The sequence below is a fragment of the Oncorhynchus mykiss genome, chromosome 1 (genome assembly GCF_057628025.1).
Source record: "Oncorhynchus mykiss isolate SJ-2025 chromosome 1, ASM5762802v1, whole genome shotgun sequence".
Taxonomy (NCBI): Eukaryota; Metazoa; Chordata; class Actinopteri; order Salmoniformes; family Salmonidae; genus Oncorhynchus; species Oncorhynchus mykiss.
The window spans coordinates 88,639,285-88,658,701 of record NC_143022.1 but is presented as its reverse complement, the minus strand read 5'-3'; the positions used below and the strand labels follow the sequence as shown (position 1 = coordinate 88,658,701).

General features: G+C 42.0%; 1 protein-coding gene across 4 annotated transcripts in view; it reads left to right on the top strand.

The window, feature by feature from the left end:
- Positions 1 to 19,417, top strand: part of LOC110519057 (uncharacterized) — a 273,392-nt gene that overhangs the window by 171,656 nt on the left and 82,319 nt on the right. For 3 of the 4 annotated variants that reach the window (XM_090243315.1, XM_090243317.1, XM_090243319.1), the window contains exons 24-29: positions 2,046 to 2,081; positions 3,304 to 3,348; positions 5,189 to 5,242; positions 6,331 to 6,384; positions 8,750 to 8,830; positions 17,532 to 17,576. In XM_090243315.1, the coding sequence (XP_090099441.1) occupies positions 2,046 to 2,081; positions 3,304 to 3,348; positions 5,189 to 5,242; positions 6,331 to 6,384; positions 8,750 to 8,830; positions 17,532 to 17,576 (315 nt within the window). The remainder of the gene's footprint in view (positions 1 to 2,045; positions 2,082 to 3,303; positions 3,349 to 5,188; positions 5,243 to 6,330; positions 6,385 to 8,749; positions 8,831 to 17,531; positions 17,577 to 19,417) is intronic. The other variant, XM_090243313.1, reaches the window with a different exon arrangement.

Genomic DNA, 19,417 nt, shown 5'->3' with positions numbered 1-19,417 from the left:
AGAATGAATGTCATAGACTTCAACAATAGTTACAGGGTTTAGAATGAATGTCATAGACTTCAACAATAGTTACAGGGTTTAGAATGAATGTCATAGACTTCAACAATAGTTACAGGGTTTAGAATGAATGTCATAGACTTCAACAATAGTTACAGGGTTTAGAATGAATGTCATAGACTTCAACAATAGTTACAGGGTTTAGAATGAATGTCATAGACTTCAACAATAGTTACAGGGTTTAGAATGAATGTCATAGACTTCAACAATAGTTACAGGGTTTAGAATGAATGTCATAGACTTCAACAATAGTTACAGGGTTTAGAATGAATGTCATAGACTTCAACAATAGTTACAGGGTTTAGAATGAATGTCATAGACTTCAACAATAGTTACAGGGTTTAGAATGAATGTCATAGACTTCAACAGTAGTTACAGGGTTTAGAATGAATGTCATAGACTTCAACAATAGTTACAGGGTTTAGAATGAATGTCATAGACTTCAACAATAGTTACAGGGTTTAGAATGAATGTCATAGACTTCAACAATAGTTACAGGGTTTAGAATGAATGTCATAGACTTCAACAATAGTTACAGGGTTTAGAATGAATGTCATAGACTTCAACAATAGTTACAGGGTTTAGAATGAATGTCATAGACTTCAACAGTAGTTACAGGGTTTAGAATGAATGTCATAGACTTCAACAATAGTTACAGGGTTTAGAATGAATGTCATAGACTTCAACAATAGTTACAGGGTTTAGAATGAATGTCATAGACTTCAACAGTAGTTACAGGGTTTAGAATGAATGTCATAGACTTCAACAATAGTTACAGGGTTTAGAATGAATGTCATAGACTTCAACAATAGTTACAGGGTTTAGAATGAATGTCATAGACTTCAACAATAGTTACAGGGTTTAGAATGAATGTCATAGACTTCAACAATAGTTACAGGGTTTAGAATGAATGTCATAGACTTCAACAATAGTTACAGGGTTTAGAATGAATGTCATAGACTTCAACAATAGTTACAGGGTTTAGAATGAATGTCATAGACTTCAACAGTAGTTACAGGGTTTAGAATGAATGTCATAGACTTCAACAATAGTTACAGGGTTTAGAATGAATGTCATAGACTTCAACAATAGTTACAGGGTTTAGAATGAATGTCATAGACTTCAACAATAGTTACATGGTTTAGAATGAATGTCATAGACTTCAACAATAGTTACAGGGTTTAGAATGAATGTCATAGACTTCAACAATAGTTACAGGGTTTAGAATGAATGTCATAGACTTCAACAATAGTTACATGGTTTAGAATGAATGTCATTCAGAAACAAGACTTCAACAATAGTTACAGGGTTTAGAATGAATGTCATAGACTTCAACAATAGTTACAGGGTTTAGAATGAATGTCATAGACTTCAACAATAGTTACAGGGTTTAGAATGAATGTCATAGACTTCAACAATAGTTACAGGGTTTAGAATGAATGTCATAGACTTCAACAATAGTTACAGGGTTTAGAATGAATGTCATAGACTTCAACAATAGTTACAGGGTTTAGAATGAATGTCATAGACTTCAACAATAGTTACAGGGTTTAGAATGAATGTCATAGACTTCAACAATAGTTACAGGGTTTAGAATGAATGTCATAGACTTCAACAATAGTTACAGGGTTTAGAAGGAATGTCATAGACTTCAACAATAGTTACAGGGTTTAGAATGAATGTCATAGACTTCAACAATAGTTACAGGGTTTAGAATGAATGTCATAGACTTCAACAATAGTTACAGGGTTTAGAATGAATGTCATAGACTTCAACAATAGTTACAGGGTTTAGAATGAATGTCATAGACTTCAACAATAGTTACAGGGTTTAGAATGAGTACAGTACAGATCCTCCCCAAAAGTACTTAAGTAGTACTTTAAAGTTTTTTTCTTAAGTACTTTACACCAGTCCTATTGTGTGTCTCTTGTGTAAAGACATTGGATTTACAGGATGAGGATAATGGTTTTTATGATCCTTTTCTTCAGGGACAAAGAGGACTCCAAGGACCACATGGTTTCAAGGTAACCAGTTCAGTCTAAGTATTCAGATGAAGGACAAGCATTACATACACTTTAAAGGCCTCATCTACACTGATCTGAGTACTGTATAACCTTTGACATTAGGTTTGGTCATCTACACTGATCTGAGTACTGTATAACCTTTGACATTGGGTTTGGTTATCGACACTGATCTGAGTACTGTATAACCTTTGACATTAGGTTTGGTCATCTACACTGATCTGAGTACTGTATAACCTTTGACATTGGGTTTGGTTATCTACACTGATCTGAGTACTGTATAACCTTTGACATTGGGTTTGGTCATCTACACTGATCTGAGTACTATATGACATTTGACATTAGGTTTGGTCATCTACACTGATCTGAGTACTGTATAACCTTTGACATTGGGTTTGGTTATCTACACTGATCTGAGTACTGTATAACCTTTGACATTGGGTTTGGTCATCTACACTGATCTGAGTACTATATAACCTTTGACATTGGGTTTGGTTATCTACACTGATCTGAGTACTGTATAACCTTTGACATTGGGTTTGGTCATCTACACTGATCTGAGTACTATATGACCTTTGACATTAGGTTTGGTTATCTACACTGATCTGAGTACTGTATAACCTTTGACGTTGGGGTGGCAGGGTAGCCTAGTGGTTAGAGCGTTGGACTAGCAGCCGACATTGGGTTTGCAAGTTCAAATCCCCGAGCTGACAAGGTACAAATCTGTCGTTCTGCCCCTGAACAGGCAGTTAACCAACTGTTCCTAGGCCATCATTGAAAATAAGAACTTGTTTTTAACTGACTTGCCTAGTTAAATAAAGGTAAAAAATAAAAAATTCAAATGGGTTTGTTAAGTACACAATGATATACAATAACACATATACACATGATACTGTATATGAGCAGCCTGGAATTGAATAGGAGCCCAGTACACAAAGAAATGATATTTGAGGAATAAAAAGTGATATGTATTACAGTGTGTTTCTAGACTAAATAGAAACTGGGAGTTCTATAAAGTCAGGTTGAATTGCTCTGTTTGGTAGGTTTTCTTTCTTGAAGCCAGACGCTAAATAGATTTTCTCAGGGTCTCACTTATTAATACATGTCCTGGAGTAATTATGGAGAAAAACAAATCTAACCTTAAATGGTCTCTCTCTCTCTCTCTATCTCTCTCTTTTTCTTCTTTCCCTTTCCCCCTCTCCCTCCTTTCATTACTGATTTAAAGGGAAGCTTAGGACTACCAGGTCCAAAGGGAGAGCCCGGCCCAGAGGTAAACACCCGAGATAATCAAACTATCACCAGAGAACAAAGAGCCTCTATCACCAGAGAACAAAGAGCCTCTATCACCAGAGAACAAAGAGTCTCTATCACCAGAGAACAAAGAGACTCTATCACCAGAGAACAAAGAGCCTCTATCACCAGAGAACAAAGAGCCTCTATCACCAGAGAATAAAGAGTCTCTATCACCAGAGAACAAAGAGTCTCTATCACCAGAGAACAAAGAGACTCTATCACCAGAGAACAAATAGTCTCTATCACCAGAGAACAAAGAGCCTCTATCACCAGAGAATAAAGAGTCTCTATCACCAGAGAACAAAGAGTCTCTATCACCAGAGAACAAAGAGACTCTATCACCAGAGAACAAAGAGTCTCTATCACCAGAGAACAAAGAGACTCTATCACCAGAGAACAAAGAGTCTCTATCACCAGAGAACAAAGAGTCTCTATCACCAGAGAACAAAGAGACTCTATCACCAGAGAACAAAGAGTCTCTATCACCAGAGAACAAAGAGTCTTTATCACCAGAGAACAAATAGTCTCTATCACCCAACAATACCCAACAACACAAGCTGTATGATCCTCTGCCATTGTACTTATTGGTACAGTAGAATGAAACTGTTTGGATTGACACAGGAAACAGAATTTATTACATTGTGTACCAAGTACTCAGATACCCTAGATCACCTTTAGTGCACCTGTAGTTGGTTTAGGTTCTATTTCAGGTTCCCTGAGCAGCTAGTGGTAATGCAACTCACCCCAGGAACTAGAACTAGGTCTATATGGCATGACAAGTGCTTAATTACCTCAGGTCAAACGTTTGAGCAATTTATATTGGTCTACAGAGAGAAATGACTATCTTAAACTCTATGGACTCTTGGAAGACTAGCCCTTGAGGATTAAAATACTGATCAAATTCTTATCAACCAGTACGACTAATCAAACGTTTGAGGCTGGGCCACCTGTTGACTGTAAGTGGAAGTGGGTCGTTCAATGTAACTACTATAGAACACTTGAATAGCTCCTGTTTTCCTCCACTGCCCTCTGATACCTAAAGAGGATGGTCAAGCTCCCAAACCAGACAGATTGCTGCAATTCTCACAGCAGGTCAAACACCAAAAGATTGCTGCAATCTTCTTTCTTCCCCTACAGTTTGTCCCCTACAGTCTGGTATTTGGGAAATGGTTCATTGGTCTTTTCAGTTCTTGATATTTACCCATTTGATTCTTGACAGATATAACTTCTAAATGCCTTTTGAGCTTGACACAACTGTCGAATCCCAGACTATAAATTTAAAATAAAATAAAACTGCCGGATGTCCTGAAGGGTATTCTACAAAGTAGGATCAAGGAGTTAGCCAGTAAATATCCCCAAATAACCTTATTTTTTAAGAAAGGTAAGCTTGAAATGGGCTTGGTCTAATTGACTGAACAACCAAAAACACATACACGTTTAGCTTTCTTAATGAACCAGAAAATCAACAGTTATTTCTGGTTATTTATCAAAGTTAGCTGGTTAACTAATTAAACCTACTTTGTAATATATCCCTCTGGTGTCTAGTAGCTAGCTACAGTCTACACATTTCCAACCCCTCCCGAGATGTCTTCTTCTTAGCATCCAACTTCCAACCCCTTTGACGACCAGAAAGGCCTCCAGAACAACATGTCTTTACTGGGGTGTACAGTTGGCAGCTCAGGAATGCAACTCTCTGAATCAGAGAGTGATTGCTGGGGCTGCCTGCAGTTACCCAGACAGGCAGGTCACCATGGGCCAGGCTGTGATTACTAGAAGAAGGGATATTAGACTCTAACACTTCTCTGACTGTTTTCCAGGGTAAAGAAGGTCCTCGTGGACTCATCGGACTCCCAGGGATTGCAGGAGAGACGGTGAGTAAAAGACATGTTACTTAAAATACATGTATTAAGTACAGTTTGAACCAGGGGTGTGGTCAAAGACATGTTACTTGAAATACATGTATTAAGTACCGTTTGAATCAGGGGTGTGGTCAAAGACATGTTATTTCAAATACATATATTAAGTACCGTTTGAACCAGGGGTGTGGTCAAAGACATGTTACTTCAAATACATATATTAAGTACCGTTTGAACCAGGGGTGTGGTCAATTCTAGTTCAATTATGGAAGATATATTTAGTTCCTGAGTTGAAATGGAATTGGTTCCTGAGTTGAAATGGAATTGGTTCCTGAGTTGAAATGGAATTGGTTCCTGAGTTGAAATGGAATTGGTTCCTGAGTTGAAATGGAATTGGTTCCTGAGTTGAAATGGAATTGGTTCCTGAGTTGAAATGGAATTGACCCCACCCCTCCTGAAAGAACAATCTCATCTTCCTCCTTCTCTCATGTCTCCCTGTTCCACTGTTCCCCCAACTACACCTACCAAAGGACAATAAGGAAACACATAGATAAACCGCTGAGGTGAGACAGAGAGAAAGTAAGAGAGAGAAGAAGAGAGCTGATGAAGGCAAAGGGGGGGGGGGGGGGGGGGGGGGGCAAAGTCTTGAATTGTTACACAGACGATCAGTAATTCAATTTGAGAATGAATTAGTGGGTAGAGGCAGATCGGAACGTTTTACGTTATGAGGGAGCAGAGGCAGGCATGGTCCCCAATCTGTTGCTGCACCTGCTGTACCTATAATGAGTATCTGTCTTTATTCAGAAGCAGGAGAGGGAAAGAGAGGCATTTCATCCTGGAAAAGGGAAAGGATGTTGAAACATGGTGGGCCCGCTGATGCGGAGAGGAGGAGAGAGATAAATGTGTCTGTATGGTAATGGGAGGTTGGGCGTGTGTGTTGAGGGGGCAGTAGTTGTGCGTGTTTGTGTACCTGTTCACATCTATGTGTGTGTGTGTGTGTGTGTGTGTGTGTGTGTGTGTGTGTGTGTGTGTGTGTGTGTGTGTGTGTGTGTGTGTGAAGACCTGGTTGACAGATGTGTCTCTGTTCTGTCCTCCGTTTCTAGGGATCGTCGGGGGACCAGGGAATACCTGGTAGAGACGGTCTGAAAGGAAACAAGGTAGAGCTTCAAATCAAGTCTTACACCTTTAAGAACAGACCTGCAGGCAGACATTAGACAGATGTTTCACCATCACCGTAGAGGATGATGCATGACTATCAGATTGGATAGCCACTATCTTCCTCTTTTAAGGGGTCATACTGGGGTATAGTCTGTATTAAGTGGTTATACTGGGGTATAGTCCTGTATTAAGTGGTTATACTGGGGTATAGTCCTGTATTAAGTGGTTATACTGGGGTATAGTCCTGTATTAAGTGGTTCTACTGGGGTATAGCCTGTATTAAGGGGTTATACTGGGGTATAGTCTGTATTAAGGGGTTATACTGGGGTATACCCTGTATTAAGGGGTTATACTGGGGTATAGCCTGTATTAAGTGGTTATACTGGGGTATAGTCCTATATTAAATGGTTATACTGGGGTATGGGCCTGTATTAAGTGGTTATACTGGGGTATAGTCTGTATTAAGTGGTCATACTGGGGTATAGCCTGTATTAAGTGGTTGTACTGGGGTATAGTCTGTATTAAGTGGTTATACTGGGGTATAGTCTGTATTAAGTGGTTGTACTGGGGTATAGTCTGTATTAAGTGGTTGTACTGGGGTATAGTCTGTATTAAGTGGTTATACTGGGGTATAGTCTGTATTAAGTGGTTGTACTGGGGTATAGTCTGTATTAAGTGGTTATACTGGGGTATAGTCTGTATTAAGTGGTTATACTGGGGTATAGTCCTGTATTAAGTGGTTATACTGGGGTATAGTCCTGTATTAAGTGGTTCTACTGGGGTATAGCCTGTATTAAGGGGTTATACTGGGGTATAGTCTGTATTGAGGGGTTATACTGGGGTATACCCTGTATTAAGGGGTTATACTGGGGTATAGCCTGTATTAAGTGGTTATACTGGGGTATAGTCCTATATTAAATGGTTATACTGGGGTATGGGCCTGTATTAAGTGGTTATACTGGGGTATAGTCTGTATTAAGTGGTTATACTGGGGTATAGTCCTATATTAAATGGTTATACTGGGGTATGGGCCTGTATTAAGTGGTTATACTGGGGTATAGTCTGTATTAAGTGGTTATACTGGGGTATAGTCTGTATTAAGTGGTCATACTGGGGTATAGCCTGTATTAAGTGGTCATACTGGGGTATAGCCTGTGTTAAGTGGTTGTACTGGGGTATAGTCTGTATTAAGTGGTTCTACTGGGGTATAGTCTGTATTAAGTGGTTATACTGGGGTATAGTCTGTATTAAGTGGTTGTACTGGGGTATAGTCTGTATTAAGTGGTTGTACTGGGGTATAGTCTGTATTAAGTGGTTATACTGGGGTATAGTCTGTATTAAGTGGTTGTACTGGGGTATAGTCTGTATTAAGTGGTTATACTGGGGTATAGTCTGTATTAAGTGGTTATACTGGGGTATAGTCCTGTATTAAGTGGTTATACTGGGGTATAGCCTGTATTAAGTGGTCATACTGGGGTATAGTCTGTATTAAGTGGTTATACTGGGGTATAGTCTGTATTAAGTGGTTCCACTGGTGTATAGTCCTGTAGACTGTGCATGGTGAGCTCAGCTCTATCGTGGCCTGTACACACACACCCATCTCTGACAAGGCTGCATGCTACAGTTTATAAAATACTGCCGGGTCTGTTTCCATCACGCACACAAACACGCTGTGGACTAAAGAAAAAAATACAATAATATTGTTTTGGGTTGTCATTTCCTAATTAACCCCTGTTGTTGTGTGAAATGATTCCAGTAGGGTGACAGATATCCTCAGCTTTAGCCTCTGACTCCCCCCCCTACCTCCCACACTGTGTGTGTCATTCATAGTGAAGTGGAGTGACAGATATCCTCAGCTTTAGTCTCTGACTCCCCACCTTCCCTCCCCCCTACCTCCCACACTGTGTGTGTCATTCATAGTGAAGTGGGGTGACAGATATCCTCAGCTTTAGTCTCTGACCCCCCCCCCCCCCCTCCCTCCCTACCTCCGATACTGTGTGTGTCATTCATAGTGAAGTGGGGTGACAGATATCCTCAGCTTTAGTCTCTGACTCCCCCCCTCCCCCCTACCTCCCACACTGTGTGTGTCATTCATAGTGAAGTGGGGTGACAGATCAGTCACTCAGAGTCACCCCCTGTACTGTAGAGATGACACGGCCCATCAGTCACTCAGAGTTACCCCCTGTACTGTAGAGATGACACGGCCCATCAGTCACTCAGAGTCACCCCCTGTACTGTAGAGATGACACGGCCCATCAGTCACTCAGAGTCACCCCCTGTACTGTAGAGATGACACGGCCCATCAGTCACTCAGAGTCACCCCCTGTACTGTAGAGATGACTGTCTGTCTATCTCTCTCCCTAGGGGGACTCTGGAGATGTGATGGGACCCCAGGGCCTGCCTGGACCCAAGGGAGAGCCTGGAGAGCCAGTAGCTGAACAGCTGGTGAGTTTGCTGAGAGCTCATAGGGCTCCGGTCAAAGTAGTGCACTACAGTATGGAATAGGGTCCCATCTGGGACGCAGGCAGACACTATTATCACTTCATCAGCCTTATCCACACACACACACACACACACACACACACACACACACACACACACACACACACACACACACACAGTAGATTAGTATATCACTTTGGAATTCAGTGCATGGTAATCAGTCATCACTGGACACCTGATCTCACAAACAGACACACACAAACAGACACACACAAACACACACATAAACACACACATAAACACACACACACACACACACACACAGACACACATACACACAGAGTAGTAGATCAGCTAGAAACAGCTGCGACGACAGCAGCAAACATGTTGACTGAGAGGCGTGCCTGTCGTAGCACAGCCCTGACATCATGCAGATGCAATGCTAGTAAGTAATCCAGCATTCAGTGACACCAGCCACGGTAATGGCCTCTCCACCTCCGTTCTGAGGCTTACAGCTGTCAGCAGACTACTTTGTGGACCCGGCTTTGCATTTAGAAGTGTTCATTACATGCAGGGAACTACCAAAATGAAGGAAACGCCAACATAAAGAGTCTTAATAGGGTGTTGGGCCACCATGAGCCAGAACAGCTTTAATGCACCTTGGCATCGTGTCGGAAATTCTTTTGGAGGATCCCACAACATTCTTCCACCAGAAATTCCATCATTTGGTGTTTTGTTGAAGTTGGTGGGAAACGCTGTCTCGGGTGCCGCTCCAGAATCTCCTATACGTGTTCATTTGGGTTGAGGTGGTACTGCACCTGCAGTACCAGCTAGTTACCTGTACAGACACAGCACCTGCAGTACCAGCTAGTTACCTGTACAGACACAGCACCTGCAGTACGAGCTAGTAGCAGACCTTAACAGTCAAGATGTGTGGGTTGACTTGACTGTGTTTCAGACCTAGGTTCAAATACTATTTGAAATCATTCACATTTTTAGAGAGTTTGCTCCAGCCTACCTCGATTGCCACATGGGTGGGTTTATCATATTGGAACTATTCTATTGGGTCCATTAAGTAGAGCATTCTCAGTCAAGCACAAAGTAAGTATTTTCAATATGAGGTAAAAAAAAATGAACCCAGGTTTTCTGCGTTTTGCATGGTGCAAGCCCAAGCAGTGATGGCAGATATCAGCTAGCAGTATAGGTATGAGTTCTGAATGGCATCCTGTTCCCTAAAGCTGTTCCAAAGCCCTGGTCAAAAGTAGTGCACTATGTAGGGAATAGGGTGCCAGCTCTCAGGATAGGCTAGGGCAATAATGTTTGTTTCTACATGGAAGGTGCTAAACTGAACATTAAGCATGACAGTGGAACTACTCATTAGGTCGGAGCGCACACAAACACACACACACACATTAAGAGCTAATGTGCTCGGTAGAGCAGAGTAATAAGAGAGATGTTTGCATGTTAATGGTGTCAGGGAGAGGAATGTCTCTAAGAAAGTGAGTAGGTAAACAAGTGTGGAGGAGGGCAGGATGGAGGGATATAGAGAGGGAAGGATGGAGGGATGTAGAGAGGGAAGGATGGAGGGATACAGAGAGGGAAGGATGGAGGGATATAGAGAGGGAAGGATGGAGGGATGTAGAGAGGGAAGGATGGAAGGATACAGAGGGAAGGATGGAGGGATACAGAGGGAAGGATGGAGGGATGTAGAGAGGGAAGGATGGAGGGATACAGAAAGGGAAGGATGGAGGGATGTAGAGAGGGAAGGATGGAGGGATGTAGAGAGGGAAGGATGGAGGGATATAGAGAGGGAAGGATGGAGGGATATAGAGAGGGAAGTATGGAGGGATACAGAGGGAAGGATGGAGGGATGTAGAGAGGGAAGGATGGAGGGATGTAGAGAGGGAAGGATGGAGGAATGATGAGAGGGAAGTATGGAGGAATGTAGAGAGAGAAGGATGAATGTACTTTGGTGCAAAAAGTGCAAATCAATAACAGAACAACAGCAAAGGACTTTGTGAAATTGCTGTAGGACACAGGTACAAAAGTATCTATATCCACAGTAAAAAGGCTGCTCAGCAAGGAGGAGGCCAATGCTCCAAAACTGCCATAAAAAAGCCAGACTATGGTTTGCAACTGCACATGGGGACAAAGATCGTACATTTTGGAGAAATGTCCTCTGGTCTGATGAAACAAAAATAGAACTGTTTGGCCATAATGACCATCGTTAAGTTTGTAGGAAAAGGGGGGAGGCTTGCAAGCCGAAGAACACCAAATGGACAGTGACCCCAAGCATACTTCCAAAGTTGTGGCAAAATGGCTTAAGGACAACAAAGTCAAGGTATTGGAGTCGCCATCACAAAGCCCTGACCTCAATCCTGTAGAAAATTTGTGGACAGAACTGAAAAAGCGTGTGCGAGCAAGGAGGCCTACAAACCTGACTCAGTTACACAAAATTCACCCAACTTATTGTGGGAAGCTTGTGGAAGGCTACCCAAAACGTTTGACCCTAGTTAAACAATTTAAAGGCAATGCTACCAAATACTAATTGAGTGTATGTAAACTTTTGACCCACTGGGAATGTGATGAAAGAATAAAAGCTGAAATAAATAATTATCTCTACTTTTATTCAGACATTTTGCATTCTTAAAATAAAGTGGTGATCCTAACTGACCTAAAACAGGGAATTTTTAACTAGGATTAAATGTCAGGAATGATGAAAAACGTAATTTAAATGTATTTGGCTAAGGTGTATGTAAACTTCCGACTTCAACTGTACTTTTGATACTTAAGTATATTTAAAACCAAATACATTTAGACTTTTACTCAAGTAGTATTTTACTTGAGTCAATTTTTATTATCTTTACTTTTACTCCGGTTTGACAGTTGAGAACTTTTTCCACCACTGCTGATTTTACTGGTGACCAGCCTTCACTGTGTTTTCATGGTGCCTTCACTGAGTTTTCATGGTGCCTTCACTGAGTTTTCATGGTGTTTTCACTGTGTTTTCATGGTTCCTTGACTGAGTTTTCATGGTTCCTTCACTGAGTTTTCATGGTTCCTTCACTGAGTTTTCATGGTGTTTTCACTGTGTTTTCATGGTGCCTTCACTGAGTTTTCATGGTGCCTTCACTGTGTTTTCATGGTTCCTTCACTGTGTTTTCATGGTTCCTTCACTCTGTTTTCATGGTGCCTTCATTGTGTTTTCATTGTGTTTTGCTGGTGACCTGCCTTCACTTTGTTTTATGCTGCCTTCACTGTGTTTTCATGCATCCTTCATTGTGTTTTCATGGTGCCTTCACCGTGTTTTCATGTTGCCTTCACTGTGTTTGCTGGTGACCAGCCTTCACTGTGTTTTCATGGTGCCTTCACTGTGTTTTCATTGTACCTTCACTATCTTTTCATGGTTCCTTCACTGTGTTTTCATGGTTCCTTCACTGTGTTTTCATGGTGCCTTCACTGTGTTTGCTGGTGACCAACCTTCACTGTGTTTTCATGGTGCCTTCACTGTGTTTTCATTGTGCCTTCACTGTGTTTTCATGTTGCCTTCACTGTGTTTTCATGGTGCCTTCACTATGTTTTCATGGTGCCTTCACTGTATTTTGCTGGTGACCAGCCTTCACTGTGTTTTATGGTGCCTTCACTATGTTTTCATGGTGCCTTCACTGTGTTTATAGGTGACCAGCCTTCACTGTGTTTTCATGGTGCCTTCACTGTGTTTGCTGGTGACCAGCCTTTGCTGTGTTTTGGACTCATGCTGGCTTGCAAAGTGATGTTTGAATCCTATTGGAATCCAGGCAGAGTGGGGATATCCAACAACTGGAAGTGTTTTTCACTCACAACAACATGGTTTCTGTCACGTTCTGACCATAGTTCTGTTATTTTATCTTTGTTTTAGTATGGTCAGGGCGTGAGTTGGGTGGGCAGTCTATGTTTGTTTTTCTATGTTGGTTTTTGAGTTCGGCCTAGTATGGTTCTCAATCAGAGGCAGCTGTCAATTGTTGTCCCTGATTGAGAATCATACTTTGGTAGCTTGATTTAACATTTGAGTTGTGGGTGTTTGTCTTCCGTGTCAGTGTTTGTCGCCACACGGGACTGTTTCGTTCATTTCACGTTTATTGTTTTTGTATTTCGTAGTGTTCAGTTTATGTTTTAAAATAAACATTATGGACACTTACCACACTGCGTTTTGGTCCTCCAATCCTTCTCGCTTCTCCTCCTCAGAGGGGGACGAGATCCCTTACAGTTTCAGAATGACTGGCAGGGTTAAACAGAAGAATAAATAACCATCTAAACTGGAACAACAGCTCAGTAATGGGTGCAATAAGTCCAACTAACAGATTGGATTAGTTTAGAAAAATGTATGTTATGTATCTTTGTGTAGCATGATATTAATTCATCCGTAAACACAACATTACGTTCCCAGCAGGGAACATTAGATGGCACAGTCTCAGTAGGAGGAGCCTAGTATGCTGATTGTTGTTACTGCATTCATTGTTACTAACCAGTGTATTCTAAATAGTATTTTGTATGATTAGTACTACACAGTATGCAGTTTAAGTAAGTAGTGGGCAAGCAAGATTTGGGACACGGCCTGTGAGTAGTTGAGGAGGGCAGTGATGGAGGGATAGAGGGAGGGGGGGTGGATAGATGAATTAAGGTGAGAGAGAGCGAGAGAGAGAGATGACATTTAAACCGTTCTTTATTGGCACATTTCAACTTATTTACATATTGAATTTAGTGCCAATTCAGATGACACACCACTACACCCTTGAGGAAGTAAAACCAGAGTAACACAGGTTATTTGAGTTCATCCAACTATTTTAATTTGTCCTCTGAACACTTCTTAAAATGTGGGGGAGCTTTATTTCAGAACTGCTGCATTAGCATGAAGCAACGTTTCAGATGGCTGATTTACATTGTGCAAATGCAGGACTTAGTTGGAGCACTAATGCATGCTGAACACAGAAATCAATTTTCCATCAAGGGGGTGTACTGTAAATAATGCTTATCCCCGATCCCAATCAAGGCTGCGTCCAGAATGGCACCCTATTCCCTTCATAGTGCATCATTTTTGACCAGGACCCATGGGGCCACTATATAGGGAATAGGGTGTTATTTGGGAGACACCCCTGGACTTCTGTGTGTGTGGCAGCAGCAGAGCATTATGGGTCTGACTTCGCAACGTAGACGCTGTTAAAACATGTTGTAGGAGAGTATTGAACACAAGGCTCGTGGTGAAATGAAGTGTTCCTGCTGTTTGTCCTGTGTAGATGGAGGTATATTCCCATTGAAGTCTCACACAGGCTGTAGCTGTGCTGCTGGGAGACACACGGTCTCGTTCTCAAAGTGAATTGCTGATGTGTGATTTGCAGTAGATTAATTGTCTGGCTTGTTTGAACTTTCCTACATGGATACTTTATTATTTAGTCCTACTTTACTATTTATCTCTAACTACATGTACATATCTACCTCAATGACCTCGTACCCCTGCACATCCACTCAGTACTGGCACCCCTTCTATATAGACACGTTATCATGACTCAGTACTGGTGCCCATTGTATATAACCAAGTTATCATTACTCAGTACTGGTACCCCTTGTATATAACCAAGTTATCATGACTCAGTACTGGTACCCCTTGTATATAGACAAGTTATCATTACCCAGTACTGGTACCCCTTGTATATAACCAAGTTATCATGACTCAGTACTGGTACCCCATGTAAATAGACAAGTTATCATGACTCAGTACTGGTGCCCCTTGCAGACAGTATAGACACGTTATCATGACTCAGTACTGGTACCCCTTGCAGACACTATAGACATGTTATCATGACTCAGTACTGGTACCCCTTGCAGACACTATAGACATGTTATCATGACTCAGTACTGGTACCCCTTGTAGACAGTATAGACATGTTATCATGACTCAGTACTGGTACCCCTTGCAGACACTATAGACATGTTATCATGACTCAGTACTGGTACCCCTTGCAGACACTATAGACATGTTATCATGACTCAGTACTGGTACCCCTTGCAGACACTATAGACATGTTATCATGACTCAGTACTGGTACCCCTTGTAGACAGTATAGACACGTTATCATGACTCAGTACTGGTACCCCTTGTAGACAGTATAGACACGTTATCATGACTCAGTACTGGTACCCCTTGTAGACAGTATAGACATGTTATCATGACTCAGTACTGGTACCCCTTGTAGACAGTATAGACATGTTATCATGACTCAGTACTGGTACCCCTTGCAGACACTATAGACATGTTATCATGACTCAGTACTGGTACCCCTTGTAGACAGTACAGACATGTTATCATGACTCAGTACTAGTACTCCTTGTAGACAGTATAGACACGTTATCATGACTCAGTACTGGTACTCCTTGTAGACAGTATAGACATGTTATCATGACTCAGTACTGGTACCCCTTGTAGACAGTATAGACACGTTATCATGACTCAGTACTAGTACTCCTTGTAGACAGTATAGACATGTTATCATGACTCAGTACTAGTACCCCTTGAAGACAGTATAGACATGTTATCATGACTCAGTACTAGTACTCCTTGTAGACAGTATAGACACGTTATCATGACTCAGTACTAGTACCCCTTGTAGACAGTATAGACACGTTATCATTACTCAGTACTAGTACCCCTTGAAGACAGTATAGACATGTTATCATGACTCAGTACTAGTACTCCTTGTAGACAGTATAGACATGTTATCATGACTCAGTACTGGTACCCCTTGTAGACAGTATAGACATGTTATCATGACTCAGTACTAGTACTCCTTGTAGACAGTATAGACATGTTATCATGACTCAGTACTGGTACCCCTTGTAGACAGTATAGACATGTTATCATGACTCAGTACTAGTACTCCTTGTAGACAGTATAGACATGTTATCATGACTCAGTACTGGTACTCCTTGTAGACAGTATAGACATGTTATCATGACTCAGTACTGGTACCCCTTGTAGACAGTATAGACATGTTATCATGACTCAGTACTAGTACTCCTTGTAGACAGTATAGACATGTTATCATGACTCAGTACTGGTACCCCTTGCAGACAGTATAGACATGTTATCATTACTCAGTACTAGTACTCCTTGCAGACAGTATAGACACGTTATCATTACTCAGTACTGGTACCCCTTGTAGACAGTATAGACACGTTATCATGACTCAGTACTAGTACTCCTTGTAGACAGTATAGACATGTTATCATGACTCAGTACTAGTACTCCTTGTAGACAGTATAGACACGTTATCATGACTCAGTACTAGTACTCCTTGTAGACAGTATAGACATGTTATCATGACTCAGTACTAGTACCCCTTGAAGACAGTATAGACATGTTATCATGACTCAGTACTGGTACCCCTTGCAGACAGTATAGACATGTTATCATGACTCAGTACTAGTACTCCTTGCAGACAGTATAGACACGTTATCATTACTCAGTACTGGTACCCCTTGCAGACAGTATAGACACGTTATCATGACTCAGTACTGGTACCCCTTGCAGACAGTATAGACATGTTATCATGACTCAGTACTGGTACCCCTTGTAGACAGTATAGACATGTTATCATGACTCAGTACTGGTACCCCTTGCAGACAGTATAGACATGTTATCATGACTCAGTACTAGTACTCCTTGCAGACAGTATAGACACGTTATCATTACTCAGTACTGGTACCCCTTGCAGACAGTATAGACACGTTATCATGACTCAGTACTGGTACCCCTTGCAGACAGTATAGACATGTTATCATGACTCAGTACTGGTACCCCTTGTATATAACCAAGTTATCATGACTCAGTACTGGTACCCCTTGTATATAACCAAGTTATCATGACTCAGTACTGGTACCCCTTGTATATAACCAAGTTATCATGACTCAGTACTGGTACCCCTTGCATACAGTATAGACACGTTATCATGACTCAGTACTGGTACCCCTTGTAGACAGTATAGACATGTTATCATTACTCAGTACTGGTACCCCTTGCAGACAGTATAGACATGTTATCATGACTCAGTACTAGTACCCCTTGTAGACAGTATAGACATGTTATCATGACTCAGTACTGGTACCCCTTGCATACAGTATAGACACGTTATCATTACTAATTCTTTATCTATTATTACTTCTATTATTACGTGTTTTACTTTTCTGTTATTTCTCTACTGTCTTTATCTCTGTATTGTGGGGAAGGACCTGTAAGTAAGCATTTCCCTGTTAGTCTACACCTGTTGTTTACAAAGCAGGGGACAAGTTACATTTGATTTGACTTAACAAAGGCTTTTTAACTGCAGCTACTTGGTCAGAGTGTCTTGGTATATTTCAGACGGTCTGTATCTGTATCTTACATGTTTAGCCTCCAATCTTTACATCATATCACATGTTAATTGTCACGTACACATGGTTAGCAGATGTCAATGTCAATGCGAGTGTAGCGAAATGCTTGTAAAAAAAAAATAATAATCTAACAATGTAAGAAATAATACATAAAAAAACCAAAATACTGCACAGTTTCCTAAGGACCTGAAGCGAGGCGACCATGTCTGTCAGCGTCATCTGATTATCAATGCTGACGTTATGCTGTATGATGTCTGGGATGTGGAACTCATTTTGTTTTTTCTTCTTTTTGCCCGGACAGGGAGAGGGGATGACATCTGGACCCAGAGGATCACGAGGGCCAAAGGTAGAAAAACAACTCCTATGGTGGAGGAACAGGGCCAAAACAAGCTGTTCCCCCATGGTGGGGGAACAGGGACAAAACAGACAGGCAGACCCCCATGGTGGGGGAACAGGGACAAAACAGACAGGCAGCCCCCCATGGTGGGGGAACAGGGACAAAACAGACAGGCAGCCCCCCATGGTGGGGGAAGAAGGACAAAACAGACAGGCAGACCCCCCATGGTGGGGGAACAGGGACAAAACAGACAGGCAGCCCCCCATGGTGGGGGAACAGGGACAAAACAGACAGGCAGACCCCCCATGGTGGGGGAACAGGGACAAAACAGACAGGCAGCCCCCCATGGTGGGGGAACAGGGACAAAACAGACAGGCAGCCCCCCATGGTGGGGGAACAGGGACAAAACAGACAGGCAGACCCCCCAGTGTTAACACAATCTGGACTTATTATTCTCTAGCTAGATGACGGATATTTCCTCTGGCTATGATGATCCACATTAGAAAACATCTGAAGGATGACTAGCTCTTCTAATACCTCACATCAACCCAGTTCATCCACTTGTGGCTCAGTTGGTAAGAGTGTGGCACTAGCAACGCCAAGGATGAGGGTTCAATTCCCACAATGATCACATACATGTACAAAAATCTCTGCAGTTACTGTAGTGTAAGTCTGCCAGGTGGCATACATTATTCACTGATGTCAAGGATCTGAAAGACAGGTCCTGTTAAAGCCAGGGAACTCTCCTTTTATTGAGCTGGGTCCCAAATGGCACTCTCTTCCCTTTAACAGACATCAAAATGAGTTCCCTGTTCCCCCCTCTCCTCCCTTTAACAGTCATCATAATGAGTTCCCTGTCCCCCCTCTCTTCCCTTTAACAGTCATCATAATGAGTTCCCTGTCCCCCCTCTCTTCCCTTTAACAGTCATCATAATGAGTTCCCTGTTCCCACCTCTCTTCCCTTTAACAGTCATCAAAATGAGTTCCCTGTTCCCCCCTCTCTTCCCTTTAACAGTCATCATAATGAGTTCCCTGTCCCCCCTCTCCTCCCTTTAACAGTCATCAAAATGAGTTCCCTGTTCCCCCCTCTCTTCCCTTTAACAGTCATCATAATGAGTTCCCTGTTCCCCCCTCTCTTCCCTTTAACAGTCATCATAATGAGTTCCCTGTTCCCCCCTCTCTTCCCTTTAACAGTCATCAAAATGAGTTCCCTGTTCCCCCCTCTCCTCCCTTTAACAGTCATCATAATGAGTTCCCTGTTCCCCCCTCTCTTCCCTTTAACAGTCATCAAAATGAGTTCCCTGTTCCCCCCTCTCCTCCCTTTAACAGTCATCAAAATGAGTTCCCTGTTCCCCCCTCTCTTCCCTTTAACAGTCATCATAATGAGTTCCCTGTTCCCCCCTCTCCTCCCTTTAACAGTCATCATAATGAGTTCCCTGTTCCCCCCTCTCCTCCCTTTCACAGTCATCATACTGAGTTCCCTGTTCCCCCCTCTCCTCCCTTTAACAGTCATCAAAATGAGTTCCCTGTTCCCCCCTCTCCTCCCTTTAACAGTCATCAAAATGAGTTCCCTGTTCCCCCCTCTCCTCCCTTTAACAATTCATCATAATGACTTCCCTGTTCCCCCCTCTCTTCCCTTTAACAGTCATCATAATGAGTTCCCTGTTCCCCCCTCTCCTCCCTTTAACAGTCATCATAATGAGTTCCCTGTTCCCCCCTCTCTTCCCTTTAACAGTCATCATAATGAGTTCCCTGTTCCCCCCTCTCTTCCCTTTAACAGTCATCAAAATGAGTTCCCTGTTCCCCCCTCTCCTCCCTTTAACAGTCATCATAATGAGTTCCCTGTTCCC